At 42.6% G+C, this 20,634-nt stretch overlaps 1 protein-coding gene across 2 annotated transcripts; it reads left to right on the top strand.

Moving 5' to 3' along the window:
* Positions 1–937: 937 nt before the first annotated feature.
* atad1a (ATPase family AAA domain containing 1a) lies at positions 938–20,427 on the top strand. Of its 2 annotated transcripts, none has more exons than XM_036599080.1 (10): positions 938–1,008; positions 2,920–3,116; positions 4,750–4,848; positions 6,031–6,151; positions 9,174–9,374; positions 12,043–12,149; positions 15,162–15,251; positions 15,888–15,938; positions 18,754–18,929; positions 20,094–20,427. In XM_036599080.1, exons 2-10 carry the CDS (start codon positions 2,946–2,948, stop codon positions 20,221–20,223), a joined length of 1,146 nt encoding a protein of 381 aa, XP_036454973.1. In that variant the 5' UTR covers positions 938–1,008; positions 2,920–2,945; the 3' UTR covers positions 20,224–20,427. The 2 variants fall into 2 exon arrangements, with proteins under 2 accessions (XP_036454973.1, XP_036454974.1); XM_036599081.1 differs by having other exon boundaries at positions 953–1,008; positions 2,897–3,116.
* The last annotated feature ends 207 nt before the right edge of the window (positions 20,428–20,634 follow it).

Here is a 20,634-nt window from a genome sequence, read left to right as displayed (position 1 = left end):
GTGTATTATGTGGGTCATTACCAACCTTAGATGTTCTGTGATGTGGGTGATGAAACTGTCAGTCCATATGTTGTAGGTAGCAATCATAAGAAGTTATTTTTTATTGTTCTTATTATTAATACTGGCACATGCAATAGTTATTATATTATATGTCTAGTCAGACCTGCATACCACTGCTGTCGGAACAAAACCTTGTATTCCCATTTTTGTCGTTTTTCAGTTTTTGATATAGTTTGAAAGTACCTGTTGTTCTTTACATTGTGTGTAAATTTCATGATGAATGGACCAAAAGAAACGGCTCTAAATTACTTGGAAAAAAATCTTGTTCCATTGACTTACATTAAAAGTAAAGTAGGTTTTTTTCCTTCCTCTGTAAAGTTACCATTTTGGAGATATGTGGTTTTTGTTCCAACAGCAGTGAAATATAGATCTATGCATCTGTATGTATAGATATTAATATCTGCATCACGTCTCTTTGGCTCCTTTCACACTGGCCCTTCTTTATCATCCATAGTCGCCCATCTGTGATTAAGTTTTATGTTCATATTCAGTTATTTTCTTGGTTAAGTCATGGACGATAAATGGTTTTATTAGTGATTGTGACCTCAGATAGTCTTCATTATGTGGTTTCTGACACTGTATGACACACTGTTATCTATAAACATGCAACTATCTAACAAATTTACTAACTATAGCCACCAGCAGGTGATATACTCTACACTGTTTGTTGTATTTTATTTCATTTGTGGCTTCATTAAACACTTGTTAACAGTCTGTGTGCTTGTCTGGTCTGTTTAGTATGTTATATGCCATACATGTGTGACTCACCAAGACTCGTATGTGTGACATACTGGCCAAATAAAGTGATTATTCTGGAAAAAAGACATCACTGACCTTGTAAACCCCACTAGGAACGCTTTCGTTGACTCCTGTTTCCACACGGACGCTGCGGCGCGGTTGCACGCTTGTAGGGATGCGGGGTTATTTTGCGATGCTGTGGAAATAAAAGTAAGAATTTAATTGAGAAATTCAGACAAAATCACTGCAAATGCTGCTTAATTCGCTCGGTTAGGTTATTTAGAGCCGTTTTCTGTGTATGTACTGAAATGTCACGGCGCCCGTGTCGTGAAATAGCGACGCTGCTAACCGGAATGTGCTAAAAACCAGACGGAGCTAAATAAGAAAATACAGTTTTAGTTCATTTAAGATGATTTTATAACACGTGCGACTGTAAACAAAGGCTTTCTAGCCGCTGTCGGCCTCTGTGGGACTGTTCTCCGTTTATTTTGTAAGACAGCTGCTTGGTTTGGATAGCTGCAGACTAGAGGCTGCACGATATGGACCAAAAGATCATACCGCGATTATTACTGCTTTATACCGCGATATTGCGATATACCTTTGATGTGACGCGGTTAAAACGGGTCTGTATTTCTTCTGAGCACATTATTGACATTTGTTGGATCATGTAAACTTATTTTTTAACGACAAAGTGCCACAGTACACAACATAATAGTCAGTAGTTTAATAATTAAAGGATTATTTGCATCTTTTAGCAACAGTATCAGTAATACAAATGCTTATTCTGTGTAATGGATTAGTACAGCACAGTGTTTTACATTACCAGTTAACAAACAATGATTGTTCTGGTTTGGAAATATTGGCTGTTCTGATGATTTTGATCAGAGATGTTAAAGCTTGTAACACTCAACATGGTTGAGATTATAGATTATAAGAGCAAAATAAATATAGATCGAGTGTAAAGTGTTAAAAATAAAGTAAATAACAGAAACATGCATGGTTAATTATCAGAAATATGTGCTTTATTAATTAAGCAGTAGATTAAACAATATAGAAAGTAATGATGATAAATGATTTTATTAGTGATTGTGACCTCTAATAGTCTTGATTGTGTGGTTTCTGATACTGCATGACACACTGTTATCTATAAACATGGACTGAAGTACATCAGCATTAAGAAACTAATTATTCGATTTTTAACATATCATTAAAACCATCAAAATCTACTTACTACAGCAACCACCTAACATATTTACTAACCACAGCAACCACCAGCGATACCATAGGAAATACATAGCAACACCGTAGCAACCACCTGGGGTACAGCAGCAACTGGCTAACAACACCCTAATAACCAGCTGGGATGCAAAAGCAACCACCTAGTGACACTCTAGCAACCATCTGGGATATTATAGCAACCGCCTAGTGACACTCTAGCAACCATCTGGGATATTATAGCAACCGCCTAGTGACACTCTAGCAACCATCTGCGATACTATAGCAACCACCTAGTGACACTCTAGCAACCGTCTGGGATACTATGGGAACTGTCTGGGATTCTATAGCAACCGCCTAGTGACACTCTAGCAACCGTCTAGTGACACTCTAGCAACCGTCTGGGATACTATAGCAACCGCCTAGTGACACTCTAGCAACCGTCTGGGATACTATAGCAACCGCCTAGTGACACTCTAGCAACCGTCTGGGATATTATAGCAACCTCCTGTCACACTCTAGCAACCGTCTGGGATACTATAGCAACCACCTAGTGACACTCTAGCAACCGTCTGGGATACTATAGCAACCACCTAGTGACACTCTAGCAACCGTCTGGGATACTATAGCAACCACCTAGTGACACTCTAGCAACCATCTGGGATACTATAGCAACCGCCTAGTGACACTCTACCAACTTCCTGGGATACCATATTAAGCCACCTAGTAAATCCTTTGTATTGCAACGACCTGGGCTACCATAGCAACCATTTGGCAGGACCCTAGCAACCGCCTGAGACGTGCTTAAGCCGTGCAGTGTCTCTGCATTGTTTTCAGGAAATGCACTTTTATAGTTGTAATTTTAACCGATTTTCAACCACAGATTACACTCTGCTGTTCCCCCAGTGACCTGACAGCAGCTGAAGGCCAAGATGTTGACCGACATCCCTCGGGACGCTCTCCTGCGTCCGCTGACCCGGAATGAAGTGGTTGGGATGTTGGTGAGGCTCACCATCTTTGGAGCAGCGACGTATTACAGCATCAAGTGGGTGGTAGAAGCTCTGGACCCGACGCAGAAGCAGAAATCACAGGCCAAGAAACGGGTAACGGTGCCTTTATGGTCCAGCACGCAGGATTATACACACACTGGAGGAATGTAAACCTCTGACCTCACAACCATTCAGTCAGAATCGTTTTATGATTTGATTTAGTGCCTCAAATTTTACTACAGTCAAAATAGATTCTGTTATTTTGGTACGATTCAGAATTATGTTTGAAATTATGTTACTGATTATAAAAATCTGACTTGAGGAACAGGTTATTGGAATATGTGCTGTAAAACCAGTAAAAAACAGTACAGCAAGCGTTGCTATGTTTGGCGTCAGACCCAAAATGTTTATTTTTGGCCAGAAGAGGAGTGAATAAAAGGGGTATTGTAGCACTGAAAGTTTCAGTAGTTTTTACGTTTTTATTTAGTTTTTCACTTTGGTTGATATCAGTTTAGTTTCAGTGGGTTTTAAGGTTTAAACTGTGGAAGCTTTAGATGGTATTCGGTAGCATTTAGACAGCTGCAGCCTCTAGACAGTGTGGGGTAGCCTTTAGACAGTGTGTGGTAGCCTTTAGACAGTGTGTGGTAGTCTAGAGGAAGTGGTAGTCTTTAGACGGTGTGGTAGCCTTTAGACAGTGTGTGGTAGCCTTTAGACGGTGTGTGGTAGCCTTTAGACGGTGTGGTAGCCTCTAGACAGTGTGGGGTAGCCTTTAGAAGGCGTGGTAGTCTTTAGACAGTGTGTGGTAGCCTTTAGACGGTGTGTGGTAGCCTTTAGACAGTGTGTGGTAGTCTAGAGGAAGTGGTAGTCTTTAGACGGTGTGGTAGCCTTTAGACGGTGTGTGGTAGTCTAGAGGAAGTGGTAGTCTTTAGACGGTGTGGTAGCCTTTAGACGGTGTGTGGTAGTCTTTAGAGGGTGTGATAGCCTTTAGACCGTGTGTGGTAGTCTTTAGACGGTGTGTGGTAGTCTTTAGAGGGTGTGGTAGCCTTTAGACGGTGTGTGGTAGTCTTTAGACGGTGTGTGGTAGTCTTTAGAGAGTTTGGTAGCCTTTGGACGGTGTGTGGTAGCCTTTAGACGGTGTGTGGTAGTCTTTAGACGGTGTGTAGTAGCCTTTAGACGGTGTGTGGTAGTCTTTAGACGGTGTGTGGTGTTCTTTAGATGGTGTGTAGTAGCCTTTAGACGGTGTGTAGTAGCCTTTAGACGGTGTGTGGTAGTCTTTAGACGGTGTGTGGTGTTCTTTAGACGGTGTGTAGTAGCCTTTAGATCATGTGTGGTGGTCTTTAGACAGTGTGGTAGCTTTTAGATGTAGTGCAGTAGCCCTTAGTGTGCGGGAGCCTTTAAACGGTGTGCGGGAGCCTTTAAATGGCTGCAGTAGTCTTTCTGTTTCCATCACTGGACTAAACATATTAGAACCTTGGATCAAACATAAGATAAAGCTCTACACTGCCCTCTGGTGGGGGAAAGAATTCAGACACCTAAGTTCTTCAATATGAAAACAAAAACTAAGCTAAAATAAAAGCTAAAATTCTCTCTCTCTCTCTCTCTCTCTCTCTCTCTCTCTGTCTCTCTCTCTCTCTCTCTCTCTCTCTCTCTCTCTCTCTCTCTCTCTCTCTCTCTCTCTGTTTGTCTCTCTCTCTCTCTCTCTCTCTCTCTCTCTCTCTCTCTCTCTCTCTCTCTCTCTCTCTCTCAGGCTGAGCGGCTGATGAAGCAGATCGGGGTGGAGGGAGTCAGTCTGAATGAGTATGAGATGAATATCGCCACTCACCTCGTCGATCCTCGCAGTATGAAGGTAATATAGACCCTCATATAAAACTCGTTTAATATGTAAACACAGTTACAGATTATTTGGTGGATTTAACATATTGGAAAAATATTAAATGTAAGATGTGGCATAACTTTTGCACAGGATATATTTTAGTTTTTACATGGTAAAATGGACATTAAGTGTTGAGGCTCCAAAGGTGGTTTAATTTTTGTTTAAAGAACAAAATGGCTCTTCTGATCATTTGGGTTGTGAACTGACCCAACCTGGCTTTAATGCAGAGGGAGCCGGTCGGATTTCTCGCTCATCCAGCTGTGTTTTTGTTATGTGCCGCCACAGACTGTCCGGGCGCTGCTCTTCCACACTTCCACGTTCCGCCTTTTGCGTTCCGTCAACATTACATTATAAATTAAAATTTAGAAAATCGATTTTTGACATTTTTGAATCGATTCAGAATCGACCACATCTGTATCGCGATGCAGCTAAGAATCGATTTTTCATCCCACCCCTAATGTGTATGTATATTACACAAGGCTTTTATACACCAATCAGCCATAACATTACACTCCTTTCTAGATTCATTGTCCATTTTATCAGCTAACACGTGTTAGTGTGTGTTGTGCTGGTGCGAGTGGATCAGACACAGCTGGAGTTTTTGAATGCTACCTTGTCAGTCCACCTTGTAGATGTAAAGTCAGAGACGATAGCTCATCTGCTGCTGCACAGTTTGTGTTGGTCATCCTCTGGTCCTTCATCAGTGGTCACAGGACACTGTTGGCTGGATATTTTTGGTTGGTGGACTATTCTCAGTCCAGCAGTGACACTGAGGTGTTTAAAAACTCCAGCAGCACTGCTGTGTCTGATCCACTCAGACCAGCGTAACACACACTAACACACCACCACCACGTCAGTGTTACTGCAGTGCTGAGAATGACCCACCACCCAAATAGTACCTGCTCTGTGAGGGTCCATGGGGGTCCTGACCACTGAAGAACAGGGTAAAAGGGAGCTAACAAAGTATCAGAGAAACAGATGGACTACAGTCTGTAACTGTAGAACTACAAAGTGCACCTATATAGTAAGTGGAACTGATACAGTGGACAGTGACCGTAGATTCAGGGAGCTGGACTTTGTTATGGCTAATCAGTGTAAGTGCTGTTCACACTGCTTTATATAACCTTGTTGTGCATTTGATTGTAAAATATGAAGGTAACGTGGAGGGATGTTGCGGGTCTTGATGATGTCATCACAGAGATGCAGGACACCGTCATCCTGCCCTTCCAAAAACGGCACCTGTTCCGCGGATCCAAACTCTTCCAGCCTCCCAGAGGTGAGGCTGGAACGCCCACGCTCCGTGGAGGGCGATAATGAAGCCGTATATTCTGATGCTGAGGTCATGATTTACACTGTTTTTATTTGGCAGCTGATTGTTTTCACAAATTCTTCACTCTCTAAAGCTGAAATTCCCGTCTCTGAAAGAATGAGCAGCTCATTTTCACTCATATAGAGGAATTCATAACAGTGTTTTATAAGAATGTGTTTTATATAAATGTTTATTGATTCACCAACAGCCACATGACTTTTTGTTCTGTGCTAAGTTCAGTGAAATGTTCACAGTTTTCTGTGGTAATTGATTTGTTTTGGGTTTGGTGGAGAATGATGGCGTTTGGTGGAGAAGGATGGTGTTTGGTGGAGAATGATGGTGTTTGGTGGAGAAGGATGGTGTTTGGTGGAGAATGCTGTCATTTGGTGGAGAATGATGGTGTTTGGTGGAGAATGATGGTGTTTGGTGGAGAATGATGTGTTTGGTGGAGAATGATGGTGTTTGGTGGAGAATGCTGTCGTTTGGTGGAGAATGCTGTCGTTTGGTGGAGAATGATGGGTTTGGTGAGAATGATGGTTTGTGGAGAATGATGGCGTTTGGTGGAGAATGATGTCGTTTGGTGGAGAATGATGGTGTTTGGTGGAGAATGCTGTCGTTTGGTGGAGAATGCTGTCGTTTGGTGGAGAATGATGGTGTTTGGTGGAGAATGCTGGTGTTTGGTGGAGAATGATGGTGTTTGGTGGAGAATGCTGGCGTTTGGTAGAGAATGATGGTGTTTGGTTGAGAATGATGGTGTTTTGTGGAGAATGCTGGCGTTTGGTAGAGAATGATGGTGTTTGGTGGAGAATGCTGGCGTTTGGTGGAGAATGATGGTGTTTGGTGGAGAATGATGGTGTTTGGTGGAGAATGCTGTCGTTTGGTGGAGAATGATGGTGTTTGGTGGAGAATGATGGTGTTTGGTGGAGAATGATGGTGTTTGGTGGAGAATGATGGTGTTTGGTGGAGAATGATGATGTTTGGTGGAGAATGATGATGTTTGGTGGAGAATGATGGCGTTTGGTGGAGAATGATGGTGTTTGGTGGAGAATGATGATGTTTGGTGGAGAATGATGGTGTTTGGTGGAGAATGCTGTCGTTTGGTGGAGATTGATGGTGTTTGTGGAGAATGATGGTGTTTGGTGGAGAATGATGGTGTTTGTGGAGATGATGTGTTTGTGGAGAATGATGGTGTTTGGTGGAGAATGCTGTCGTTTGGTGGAGAATGATGGTGTTTGGTGGAGAATGTGTTTGTGGAGAATGGTGTTTGGTGGAGAATGATGGCGTTTGGTGGAGAATGATGGTGTTTGGTGGAGAATGCTGGCGTTTGGTGGAGAATGCTGTCGTTTGGTGGAGAATGATGGTGTTTGGTGGAGAATGATGGTGTTTGGTGGAGAATGCTGTCGTTTTGTGGAGATTGATGGTGTTTTGTGGAGAATGATGGTGTTTGGTGGAGAATGATGGTGTTTTGTGGAGAATGATGGTGTTTGGTGGAGAATGCTGTCGTTTGGTGGAGAATGATGGTGTTTTGTGGAGAATGATGGTGTTTGGTGGAGAATGCTGTCGTTTGGTGGAGAATGATGGTGTTTTGTGGAGAATGATGGTGTTTGGTGGAGAATGCTGTCGTTTGGTGGAGAATGATGTCGTTTGGTGGAGAATGATGGTGTTTGGTGGAGAATGCTGTCGTTTGGTGGAGAATGCTGTCGTTTGGTGGAGAATGATGGTGTTTGGTGGAGAATGCTGTCGTTTGGTGGAGAATGCTGTCGTTTGGTGGAGAATGATGGTGTTTGGTGGAGAATGCTGTCGTTTGGTGGAGAATGCTGTCGTTTGGTGGAGAATGATGGTGTTTGGTGGAGAATGCTGTCGTTTGGTGGAGAATGCTTTCGTTTGGTGGAGAATGATGGTGTTTGGTGGAGAACGCTGTCGTTTGGTGGAGAATGATGGTGTTTGGTGGAGAACGCTGTCGTTTGGTGGAGAATGATGGTGTTTGGTGGAGAATGCTGTCGTTTGGTGGAGAATGATGGTGTTTGGTGAAGAATGATGGTGTTTGGTGGAGAATGATGGTGTTTGGTGGAGAATGCTGTCGTTTGGTGGAGAATGCTGGTGTTTGGTGGAGAATGCTGGTGTTTGGTGGAGAATGCTGTCGTTTGGTGGAGAATGATGGTGTTTGGTAGAGAATGATGGCGTTTGGTGGAGAATGCTGGCGTTTGGTGGAGAATGCTGGCGTTTGGTGGAGAATGATGGTGTTTGGTGGAGAATGCTGTCGTTTTGTGGAGAATGCTGGTGTTTGGTTGGAGAATGATGGTGTTTTGTGGAGAATGCTGGTGATTGGTGGAGAATGATGGTGTTTGGTGGAGAATGCTGGTGATTGGTGGAGAACGATGGTGTTTGGTGGAGAATGTTGGTGTTTGGTTGGAGAATGATGGCGTTTCGTGGAGAATGATGGCGTTTGGTGGAGAATGATGGTGTTTGGTGGAGAATGCTGGTGTTCGGTTGGAGAATGATGGCGTTTGGTGGAGAATGCTGGCGTTTAGTGGAGAATGATGGTGTTTGGTGGAGAATGCAGGCATTTGGTGGAGAATGCTGGTGTTTTGTGGAGAATGCAGGCATTTGGTGGAGAATGATGGTGTTTGGTGGAGAATGCTGGCATTTGGTGGAGAATGCTGTCGTTTGGTGGAGAATGATGGTGTTTGGTGGAGAATGCTGTCGTTTGGTGGAGAATGCTGTCGTTTGATGGAGAATGCTGGCATTTGGTGGAGAATGCTGGTGTTTGGTGGAGAATGCTGTCGTTTGGTGGAGAATGATGGTGTTTTGTGGAGAATGCTGTCGTTTGGTGGAGAATGCTGGCGTTTAGTGGAGAACGATGTTTTGTGGAGAGTGATTGCCTTTAGTCGAAAATGTTGGTGTTTGGTGAAGGATGATGGTTTATGATGGTGACTGATCAGTATATAGACCTACCATTAAAGCATAACTACCGGACTCCTTTCTGCAGGTGTGTTATTATACGGCCCACCTGGTTGTGGGAAAACCTTAATCGCCAAGGCAACAGCCAAAGCATCAGGATGTCAGTTCATCAACCTCCAGGCCTCCACTCTGACGGACAAGTGGTACGGCGAATCACAGAAGCTCACCGCCGCTGTGTTCTCATTGGCTGTCAAGCTCCAGCCCTGCATCATTTTCATCGATGAAATAGGTGAGTGGTGTGTTTGGATTGAATGTTTATGATCCTCTTGTTGAGAGAAATATACAGAAAAGTGCTTTTCAGAATACTGATGGTACCCAAATTCATATTTCCTATAATAACGGCCAGTTATTATCATCATGAGTACAGTACATTTCATATTTATGAGGTAGAGTTATGGTTGGTGCTTGTGCATGTTTGATCAAAGGGGTTTGAGATTTAGATGTTTTACCACAACAGTGTATTTTCAACATCTGTCACAAATATAAACTGTAAATAAAACCATCAGGCCTTTTCTTAAACTTAGAATTATATGGATGTATGGAATAATAATGAGAATATTTATGCTAGTGAAGAAAAAAACCCGTTACGATTACAGATGGGCATTTTAGTCATATTTGACATAAATATCCCACCTCACTCTCCAAAAAAATGATACATCAAATTTTTTCTAGGCACTTTAATTTGCTCTTGTGGGTCAGTATACATTTACAAAGTCTGACCTGTGAAAAACTTCATGTCCACTAAATATCTGATGTATTTCACCCTGAATCTCTTTTTTTCGATGTAAACTAGGCAGTCCCAATCCTGGGAAGTGCTTATGTAAGCAGTGTCCTCACCAATCACGTTAAATATTACAGTTAGGGCAGCACGACTGTTTTCATAATCAATTAGTCTGTCCAGTATGACTTCAATTAATCGATGAATTGGGAATCAAAATCCTGCCGATGTTAGTCTGTTTTTTATTCAGCAAATTAAAAAGGCAATGATTTATTCTTCCTTTATGCAAAACATTAAAACATCTACTTTTCCTAATTTTTATTTTTTCCAAAAAATGGCTTTTATCAACATCACAGCAACAGAAAAACTCTATTACTGAAAGATGATAAATCAAAAATAAATTACATAGCTTCTGTGTGGTTGATAAATTCATGTAATAAAATTTGATATTGGATATTTATACAACAGTTAGTTCCGGCCACACAAGCTGATAGGTTGAGAAGCGTTCTAGTGGTGCTGTTATTTCACTATATCACTCCGCTGAGACGCAGTTACTAAGCAACGACTGTGACAGCTGTAGGAGACGCTCAAGACATTTGAACGTTTTTACTTCTTACTTTGCCACAAACAGAAAATGGACACTTTTAAGATCACATTTGACCGACAGCTGATTTGGTCAGACTCTGAAGATGAGACGACACTAAATACCCAAACTGTCAGTCGGTCTGTGTGGAGCTGGAGAACGAACTGCCGGCTGTGCAGCGAGTGGGCGGAGCTCGTTACTCTGACGTAGCAACAAGCTGCTTGTTAAGGAACTATAATTTGGTGAAGGAACTGCGAACATTAAAACATATTAAACGCTGCGTTCACAGCCCAGTTTATTAATTTATTACTGTATTTATTTAACTGTTGTATTAAAGCAATAGAACACTCGAGGAGTGTGTTATCGCCAATAACATCACGGCTGTGATGATCTATGGCGACCAAATCACAGCCGTGATGTTATTACACGATAACACACTCCTCTGTGTTCTATTAAATACAGATCACACTAACAATGAGGTCTTCAGCCGTGTCTGATATGGAGATATGAAGCAGCTCATCACACAGAAAACAGCACTAACCCTGAGCACGATGATATATGTTTATGTGGTCATATTGCCCAGTCCTAGAGCAGTTGATCCACGGTTCAGATGGATTTCTTGTGTGAAAGCAAACCAGTGATAATAATCCCTTCAGCCAGCGCTGCTCTGCTAAAATAAACAGGATCAGCTGTTTCTTTATTTCTTTAGTTGTCTGATTATTTAAGTGGTCGTTTAAACAGCACACTCTGATTTCTTAGATCAGATTAAGGTCTAGAGATCAGGAGTCGTATTAGAGAAGCACCTTGACTCTGAAATCTGATGCATTTGGTCTCCATGACGACGTCAGTACAGAGAATTTCGAACAGCAGCTATTCCAGAATATCAGTTCCTACCTTCATCATCTCATCATGAACTCCAGATAAGAAAACAGCATCACACAAACATCCTAACTAGACTAAACCTCCTAAATCCTGTCCTAACTTTAGGATGAACCCCAACAGGGTCCTCACTTCTGTTTAAGGTCCGTTTCTATGGTTTTTAGGCAGCTGTGTCAGCAGCATAGTTCACTACCAGCATAATGAGCTCCATTTATTCCTACTGTAAAACGCTGCTTTCACTGTGAGATGATTTTCTTTTCTAACTCTGCGTTTTAAAGATCTCAGACGCTGCAGACTCGATCTCCACCGCCCCTCTGATCACCTTCGTGTGTTAATGTTGATGATGAAATATTACAGTGATGGTGGTGAATAAGGATAGTGGTCAAGCTTGTAACAATAGAAGAACCCTTTTGGGTGCTATATAGAACCAATTTCAATTTCCATCAATCTGAAAAACACTTTCATGATGCAAAGAACAATTTAATAATTTAATCAAAGAGTTCTTTGGGTGCTCTTGGTTCTATATGGAACCATTTTCTTTACTGGAGATCCCTTGGAGCACCAACTTTTTTTAAAAGTGTATAAACAACTACTAATCGTTTATAATAGGATGTCGACCTATTTGTGCACTGACTGACCCATTACTTGTCTTGCTGTATTCTTACAGTTACACGCTCTAGGATAAATTAACTTGTGCCTCTTTATCTCCTGTTCTAGATTCATTTTTAAGGAATCGGTCCAGTCTGGATCACGAGGCCACTGCAATGATGAAGGCCCAGTTTATGAGTCTGTGGGACGGCCTGGAAACTGGAGCATGCACTCAGGTTACACCCCCAACACCTGCACACACACTGGGGCTGTGCAATGTGGACCAAACACCAGTAAAATAGCATAGTAACATATGGCATTTGAGATATGCTTTGCAGTATATTATTGATTAATTAATTAATTAATTAATGTAATACATTTAAGGATTGGCCTGTGTTATTTGTAACGCTGCATTTACACTGTTCCGGCGCGTCGACGGACGTGAACGTACTCCCCCTCTTCAGCCGGCTGCATGTGGGTGTTAACAAAGACATTCCCTACATCATCCAATTAAATCACGTCCTGCTAAGTCAAATTTTAATTAATAAATATGCTGATTTTCTAATAATCACAAACCAAATTTAGTATGTTATTAATTCCAAATATATATATATATATATATGTGTGTGAGTATATATTTAAAAATGTGTAGGTTTAAGTTTCTTGGAGCTTTTCCTCCTTGCTCTACCGCAACATTCGAATACGGAAAGTTCAACTCAGCTCAACTTTTCGCTGCACCGCATCCCCCAGACTCAAAGCGCCGGACCCATCATGCTTTCCATTGAAGACGAACAGGATACGTTGCGGTGCATCGACGCACCGGACCAGTGTAAATGCGGCCTAAGGCTGTTGTAGGGATGTGGTGAAGACACTTACTGCGTCTAAAACCGCATCCTAATCCATAATTAGGCCTGTTTAATTGGATTTAGTGCAGCAGTTTGTAAAACATTGAATATTTGAAATTGTTGTAGTAGTAGGTTTATTGTTATTACTCTTATTATTTTTATTATTATTATTATTTTTTTTATTATTATTATAATAATTTTTATAGTATTTTTAGATGTGGCACTACAGGTTCTATTTTGTGTGGTAACTTATTTAACCTCAGAAATACGAAACATCATAATGTGTATCGTGAAAATGTCTTGAAGTATCGTGATATTAATATTTAGCCATATCGGCCACCTCTACAGAATGGTGTGTCAAAAATAGTACCACCACTAGCAGTGCATCCGTTAGTGTGTAGTAAGGCTGTATGATATATTGTATTTTTATCGTTGTCATGACATGAGTTTCTGCGATAATCACATCGTTAGTGCTGCAATGACAGAACAGATAAAATTATCTGCGTAAACTTTTAGAAGCCTGATGAGCACTTCACTGTGAACGCTGCTCTCCCACACAGGGGACGAGTAACTTAACCATTAGGCTAAACAGCCAATTACAAAACACACACACTCAAACAGTCAGGATTGTTCTCACACTCAGTGTTGTGTTTAATTGTGCAAGGCACTAATGGCTACTGTCACAACAAAACACTTTTTTGCCTATTTAAGAACGAATGTATATTTATTTGTTTTTGTAGCCTTTATAGAAAAAGCTGCTGACTGTTTCTCAGCCCTTCAGTGCACAAAAAATTACGGATGCGCCGATATGGGAATTCTGGGCTGATCCCAATATCCAGTAATTTACACATACATATCTTTACATCTTGGGCATCCAAAACGGCCTACTGTAAACCAGGCCACGTTGTGAAGCATCCCAAAACACAAAACCATTGTTTTTAATGGAGATGCGCACACCTGCACCGGCACTGTGTGACTCTGAGCAGTGTTCGGTTCCTCAGATCTTCAGACGCCACTCAGGATTTTGTCTGATCTGATGCTGAGCGTGGCGAGTGATGCTGAACGTGGCGAGTGATGCTGAGCGTGACGAGTGATGCTGAGCGTGACGAGTGATGCTGAGCGTGACGAGTGATGCTGAGCGTGACGAGTGATGCTGAGCGTGACGAGTGATGCTGAGCGTGACGAGTGATGCTGAGCGTGACGAGTGATGCTGAGCGTGGCGAGTGATGCTGAGCGTGGCGAGTGATGCTGAGCGTGACGAGTGATGCTGAGCGTGACGAGTGATGCTGAGCGTGACGAGTGATGCTGAGCATGAGTGATGCTGAGTGTGACGAGTGATGCTGAACGTGACGAGTGATGCTGAGCATGAGTGATGCTGAGCCTGACGAGTGATGCTGAGCGTGACGATTGATGCTGAGCGTGGCGAGTGATGCTGAGCGTGACGAGTGATGCTGAGCGTGACGAGTGATGCTGAGCATGAGTGATGCTGAGCGTGACGAGTGATGCTGAGCATGAGTGATGCTGAGCGTGACGAGTGATGCTGAGCGTGACGAGTGATGCTGAGCCTGACGAGTGATGCTGAGCGTGACAAGTGATGCTGAGCGTGACGAGTGATGCTGAGCCTGACGAGTGATGCTGAGCGTGACGAGTGATGCTGAGCGTGACGAGTGATGCTGAGCGTGACGAGTGATGCTGAGCGTGACGAGTGATGCTGAGCCTGACGAGTGATGCTGAGCGTGACGAGTGATGCTGAGCGTGGCGAGTGATGCTGAGCGTGGCGAGTGATGCTGAGCGTGACGAGTGATGCTGAGCCTGACGAGTGATGCTGAGCGTGACGAGTGATGTTGAGCGTGGCGAGTGATGCTGAGCGTGGCGAGTGATGCTGAGCGTGGCGAGTGATGCTGAACGTGGCGAGTGATGCTAAGTGTGACCAGTGATGCAGAGCTTGACGAGTGATGCTGAGCGTGGCGAGTGATGCTGAGCGTGGCGAGTGATGCTGAATGCTTTATTTCATTCGTTTTATGAGGAGAGTGTAAACATGAATGAGCTCTCCTTGTTGATGCCTCGGGCGCCAGAATGTAACAGCTGCACCATTTAAGAAAACAGTAGTTTACCCTGGGCTGGGAGCTGTGTGTGTCACCCGGATCGGGGAAGTACCTGTGTAACTGTGCAGCCGCGGCTGATTAAATAAAATTAAATGAAGATTAATGTCAGAGTTTTTTTATGTACCCTCAATGTCTTGGGAACCAAAGACTACAAAGAATGTAGTTTGTTGAGAGTCGTGTACTGTAGATTTCTTTAGAGGTGTTCATGCGTGTGTGTGTCTGTCTGTGTGTGTGTGTGTGTGTGTGTCTGTCTGTGTGTGTCTGTGTGTGTGTCGGGGATGGTGTGTGTGCTCTGCAGGTGATGGTGATGGGAGCCACTAACAGACCACAGGATGTAGATGCAGCTATTCTCCGAAGAATGCCCACAGCCTTCCATGTAGGACTGCCTGTGAGTTACACACAGTGTTCGCACATACAGTACACTCTTAAAAAGATGGTTCTTCAAACGTTCTTTAGTAAAGAGAATGGTTCTATTTAGAACCATGAACACTCAAAGAACGCTTTGCATGATTAAAGTGTTCTTTCAGAACACCATTCTTCATTTATTTAATTTGCAGTCCAAACGGCCATTCAGTACAAGTTACTGATTTTCCAGAAAAAGCTGGTGAGATTAGAGATCATATAATCTGAGGTAGAACGTCAAAGTAAAAAGATCCAAAACTGGATTTCAAAACATGATCAAAGGCTACACACTTAAAGGTGATAGTCCTTCAAGGGTTCTTTAGTAAAGAAAATGGTTCTAAATAGAACCATGAACACTCAAAGAACCCTTTCTTCTTCAGATTGATGTATAATGTGCTATACATGGTTCTATATAGAAATGTTTTGAAAATTATTCTATATAGCACCAGAAAGGGTTCTTCTGTTGTCACAAGCTTGACATTGTCAAAATAGCAGAACCTTTTTTGGTGCTATATATTAATTCATCAATTGTGCATGGTAATTAATTCATTATTGGTCTAATATTTTGCTACAAGGTAATTAATTAATTTGTTTTATTTTTTATTTTTTATTTTTTTTACAGAATGCAGCTCAGAGGCAGGAGATCCTTCGACTGATCCTGTCAGGAGAAAACGTAATTCTCTAATTGTCTATGTGTGTATATGTGTTTATATACAGGGTGATTCAAAAAGATTGAATGATTTCTTTCACTTGTAAATCGTTACAGAACAATGCAGTGAACTGTAAATGGTTTATTATGTAATTGTACAAGGTCTCAGTCTGAACCTCCTCCAGCTGTACAGACAACATCAACACCATAGTCAAACTCATCCCATACTGGATTGAGCATGTCGGGTGTCGCTGCACTCACGGCTCTTTCAGTGCGATTTCGGAGATCATCCAGTGCTGTGGAACCAACGCCGAACGCTCTGAGCTGTTGGAGCTTCACTGCCCACGAAAATCACACTGCACAGTTATGACCTATTCACTCTTATTGAAGTGGAGAACGCAGAACGCTTTCTGCTCAGGGGTCTCATCTCCTCTCAGACTGAAGGGAGCCATCTTCCACTGACGGTCAGACACTCTATGACCCCCTCTTTCAATTGGATTGTGATTGGTTCCTAGGCGCCTCACAAAATATCAAAATATGGTGCTTTAATATCGGATTAATCTTTTTAAATCTCCCTGTGTGTGTATGTATATATATTAGGGGTGCAGGAAAAACTCGATTCTTAGATGCATCGCGATGCGGACGTGAACGATTCTGAATCGATTCACAAGTGTCAAAAATCGATTTTCTAAATATTTAATTTATAACGTAATGTTGACGGAATGCGAAAGGCGGAACTGGAAGTGGGAAAGTGCAGCGCCCGGACAGTCTGTGGCGGCACATAACAAAAACACTACTGGATGAGTGAGAAATCCGACCAGCTCCCTCTGCATTAAAGCCAGGTTAGGTCAGGAGTCACAACACAAATGATAAGAAGAGACATTTTGTCCTTTCAACAAAGTCAAACCACCTTGGGAGACACAACATTTAATGTCCAGTACGTGTTAATGTCATAGTATGGGCTAAAAATATAAACGAGAGCTATAGCCGCTTTCCTTCCATCTCCGCCAGAAAACTTTTCTTCAAAACTAGGAGATTTTCTTGTAAAATGTCTCAGTGGCCGGCTGTTTTACGAGGCTGAAGTCGCTTCTCATTCTAATTTTCACCTTAAATTCTGCCTTAGGCGCCGAATGTAACTGCTGCACCATTTAAGGTGGAACGGGAAAATTCGAAAGAGAAGCGAGTTCATTTTCGCAACTTTTTTTAAACTCTCGTTGCAGATTTTTTTTCGTTCGCTACTGGCGAGGCCAGACCTCGGGGCTGTGTGACCTGCTGTCTGATCACTGTTCTCGGTCGTTGAGAACCAGGGCTTTCGTGCTATGCTGCACACTTTGGAGCCGAGATTCAGCGTCCAGTCTCGAAAACACCCCCCCCCTACAACGAGACCAAAACCGAAGTTATAAGACCACTACGTGCTGTGTGGACACCCATTACCGCTGGACCTTATTTCAGGGCAACAGCGCATTTTATCGCAGATGAGTGGCAGCAGCGTCTCTGAATGAGAGCCTTCTAGTTCACTTGCCACATCACTTCCATTTGACTTATTAATAAAAGATATTTTAGATAATTAAAGCAAAGTATTTGTAATGATGCATTTACATTATGGATCATTACAAATACTTTGCTTTAAAACTACCAAGTCCTCAGACAGTAGGAAGATAGAAATCATGTATAGAGAAAAAAGATGCATCGATAATCGTTTTATAATCGCATCGCAGCCTCTGAATCGTAATCGAATCGAATCGTGAGGTGCCTAAAGATTCCCACCCCTTATACATATATATATATATATATATATATATATATGTATATACTGATCAGGCATACCATTCTGACCACCTCCTTGTTTCTACGCTCATTGTCCATTTTATCAGCTCCACTTACTATATAGGTGCACTTTGTAGTTCTACAGTTACAGACTGTAGTCCATCTGTTTCTCTGATACTTTGTTAGCCCCCTTTTACCCTGTTCTTCAGTGGTCAGGACCCCCATGGACCCTCACAGAGCAGGTACTATTTGGGTGGTGGGTCATTCTCAGCACTGCGGTAACACTGAAACACTGACGTGGTGGTGGTGTGTCAGTGTGTGTTGTGCTGGTGCAAGTGGATCAGACACAGCAGTGCTGCTGGAGTTTTTAAACACTGTGTCCACTCACTGTCCACTCCATTAGACACTCCTACCTTGTCAGTCCACCTTGTAGATATAAAGTCAGAGACGATAGCTCATCTGCTGCTGCACAGTTTGTGCTGGTCATCCTCTAGACCTTCATCAGTGCTCACAGGATGCTGCCCACAGGACACTGTTGGCTGGATGTTTTTGGTTGGTGGACTATTCTCAGTCCAGCAGCGACACTGCTGCTGTGTCTGATCCACTCAGACCAGCACAACACACACTAACACACCACCATCACGTCAGTGTTACTGCAGTGCTGAGAATGATCCACTACCCAAATGGTACCTGCTCTGTGAGGGTCCATGGGGGTCCTGACCACTGAAGAACAGGGTAAAAGGGGGCTAACAAAGTATCAGAGAAACAGATGGACTACAGTCTGTAACTGTAGAACTACAAAGTGCACCTATATAGTAAGTGGAGCTGATAAAATGGACAATGAGCGTAGAAACGAGGTGGTCAGAATGTTATGCCTGATCAGAGTGTGTGTTTGTGTGTGTGTGTGTGTGTGTGTGTGTAGATACATATGTGTATATATTAGCTGATATTGCTGTTTGAAACCAACTGAAACTTTCCCTCCTGAAAATCAGTGATAGTGTTGATATCAGTCAGGCTGTGATGTCGGTGTGACGTCTGATTGCTGGTGTTTATGATCTCTCTGTGTTCTCAGCTGAGTAACGCGATTAACCTGAAGGAGATCGCGGAGAAGACGGAGGGTTATTCAGGCAGCGATCTGAGGGAGCTCTGCCGTGACGCCGCCATGTACCGCGTCAGAGACTACGTCCGCAAACAGCAGATGAAACAAATCGCTCAGCAGTTTCAGCTGGACGATGATGAGGAGGAGGAGTATGTGTGGGCCTCTTTTTCTGCATTTTAGCTCTTCTAGTTGTAGTACTTGTGTGTTCATCTACAGATACTTCAATACATATAATACATATAGGATATCAGAGTCAGAATCAGAATCAGAATCCAGCTTTATTGGCCAGGTTTGCTCTCACATGCAAGGAATTTGGTTTTGGGTACAGGAGCTCACAGTGCACAGTATCAGACAGACATTTACATGGAGTGAATAAAATAAAATAAAACATGCATTCCTACCATCACTCACACACACACACACACTCACACACACACACACTCACACACACACACACACACACACACACACACAGTCATACCTGTAAACCTTACATTGTGCAAAGTATGAGTCTTAAGTTAAAGCTCTGAGTGCAGCAGCAGTTAAAGTGTGTATAGTGGCAAAGAAAGGGATCAGTGAGGTAACAGTCAGATTGAACGTCAAATCAAATAAAGTACAATCCAATAATATTTCAACAATATTTATTTGGATTGGTGTGAAATGGTTCAGATGTCTTTACAGTGGTGGTGATAGGAACCGGGGTTGCCATGACTACAACACAAATATAGACATTTTATTAACTATCCAGAACCACCAGTGAACCTACACGAGTCTTCTGAGTTTATATGGAATGTTGATGATGGAAAATAGTGGAAAATCTGAAATAATAAGTTTTCTTTGGGGACTATTTTGCCTCACAGTGCCCTGTATATTATGCATCCCTCCACCATGAATGGAGTTTAAGTTCTCAAAATCATAAAGCAGTGTCTCAGAACATCATATCAAATACAGTAAAATTCCATAATATTTCAACAATATTTATTGTCCGTTTTCCTCTGACTCACTTTTTTTCCCAACTGCTGTTTCTCGCCTCATCCTCCTTGTCATGTGTAATATGTATGTAATTGGCCTGTGGGTCCGGACCCAGTAGTCCGCCTATTAGTGGCCTTTGGTTTAGACGGTTCCGCCAGTTGGGAGGCCCAAGGAATATCAAGGAATATTCAGAGCCTGTAAAATGCTGTTTGGGCCAGCTGTACAAATGGGATGTGTTTGTGACTCCATGTCCCCACATTGTATGAAAACAAGTGCAGGTTTGTGTGTATTTGCCCTTTTCTTGGCTAAATATTCTCTGTTCTGTCTCCTCTGGTGTGCAGGCCAGTGGACGGCGCCCGGCTGCGCCCGGTGACTCAGCTGGACCTGCTGTTTGGACTGGATAAGATGAGAGAGTCCAAACAAGCTACAGCCACAGCGAACGCTAACCTCAGAGAAGTGCCGCTGGACTGAACACAGGCCAGAGAACATTCCTCTCTTAAAGGAGCAGATCAGTGAAAAAACAAATTTGCACAGTTTTCCCCACCTTTACTGCAAAGGTAGTCAAAACTGTGGACAAAATTCAAACTCCAGGATGCCTGCACTGTCAGAAATAAAGGTTCTGTTCAGGTACGTTTTTCGTTCATCAAGGTACAAACAGTGTAAATGTTCCCTCAAAGCTCCAACAGTGGTTCTAAGGTCTGATTGTGAACCTTAAATAAGTTTTTCCAGGTGAAAAGTTCGTATTTGTACCTTTTCATAACCGAATGTTTTAAACAGAACAGTAAAATAAAAGCCTGGAGACGAGACGGGGTGTGTGGAGTCAGTACAGCTTAGAACATATCATTTCAGTGGATTATGGTTCAGTTATGTTCCCTGACTAAA

The sequence above is a fragment of the Colossoma macropomum genome, unplaced genomic scaffold (assembly GCF_904425465.1).
Source record: "Colossoma macropomum unplaced genomic scaffold, Colossoma_macropomum, whole genome shotgun sequence".
NCBI lineage: Eukaryota > Metazoa > Chordata > Actinopteri > Characiformes > Serrasalmidae > Colossoma > Colossoma macropomum.
The sequence above is the reverse complement of the archived record's forward strand: the minus strand, read 5'-3'. Positions and strand labels throughout refer to the sequence as shown.